Source organism: Geospiza fortis, unplaced genomic scaffold, assembly GCF_000277835.1.
Source record: "Geospiza fortis unplaced genomic scaffold, GeoFor_1.0 scaffold494, whole genome shotgun sequence".
In the NCBI taxonomy this organism is placed as follows: domain Eukaryota; kingdom Metazoa; phylum Chordata; class Aves; order Passeriformes; family Thraupidae; genus Geospiza; species Geospiza fortis.
Window position 1 is genome coordinate 185,765 of NW_005054691.1, and position 523 is coordinate 186,287.

Below are 523 nucleotides of genomic sequence, written 5' to 3' on the forward strand. Positions count from 1 at the left end.
CGTGGCCATGATGGCCCACTGCAGGGTGGCCCAGAGCTTCCAGAAGCATCCCCGGACGCAGGCACAGCTGGGGGGGCACAACTGGGGGGTTATGGGGGCAAAGAGGCTCAACCCCCCCGGTTTGGGGGGTTAAACCCCCCCAGGCTGCATCTGACTGCTCAAATCCCGGAGTGGGGTCACCCCTTCCCAGCTCCCAGGGTGTCACCCCAGTGTCCCCCATGCCCCTGAGGGCACCCCAGTGTTCCCTACATCCCTGAGGGCACCCCAATTCCACCCACACCCTTGGGGACACCGTGGTGTCCCCCACACCCCTGGGATCACCCCATGCCCCTCAGTGTCCCTCACACCCCTGGGGACACCCTGGTGTTCCCCACACCCCTGGGATCACCCAGTGTTACCCCATGCCCCTGAGGGCCCCTCGGTGTCCCCCACACCCACCGGTACATGGCCACGAGGATCTCCCAGGACAGGGACAGGGAGGCCACCCCCACGAGTGGCAGCGGCACCCGCCGCCGCCACACAG

At 67.5% G+C, this 523-nt stretch overlaps 1 protein-coding gene across 1 annotated transcript in view; it reads right to left on the reverse strand.

The window, feature by feature from the left end:
* LMF2 (lipase maturation factor 2) overlaps positions 1-523 on the reverse strand; it is a gene marked incomplete at its 5' end in the record, with an annotated part of 12,759 nt that overhangs the window by 5,393 nt on the left and 6,843 nt on the right. The window contains 2 exons of the mRNA XM_031065166.1: positions 1-67; positions 439-523. The exon at positions 1-67 is cut by the window's left edge and continues 267 nt beyond it; the exon at positions 439-523 is cut by the window's right edge and continues 20 nt beyond it. Coding sequence (XP_030921026.1) covers positions 1-67; positions 439-523 — 152 coding nt within the window. The remainder of the gene's footprint in view (positions 68-438) is intronic.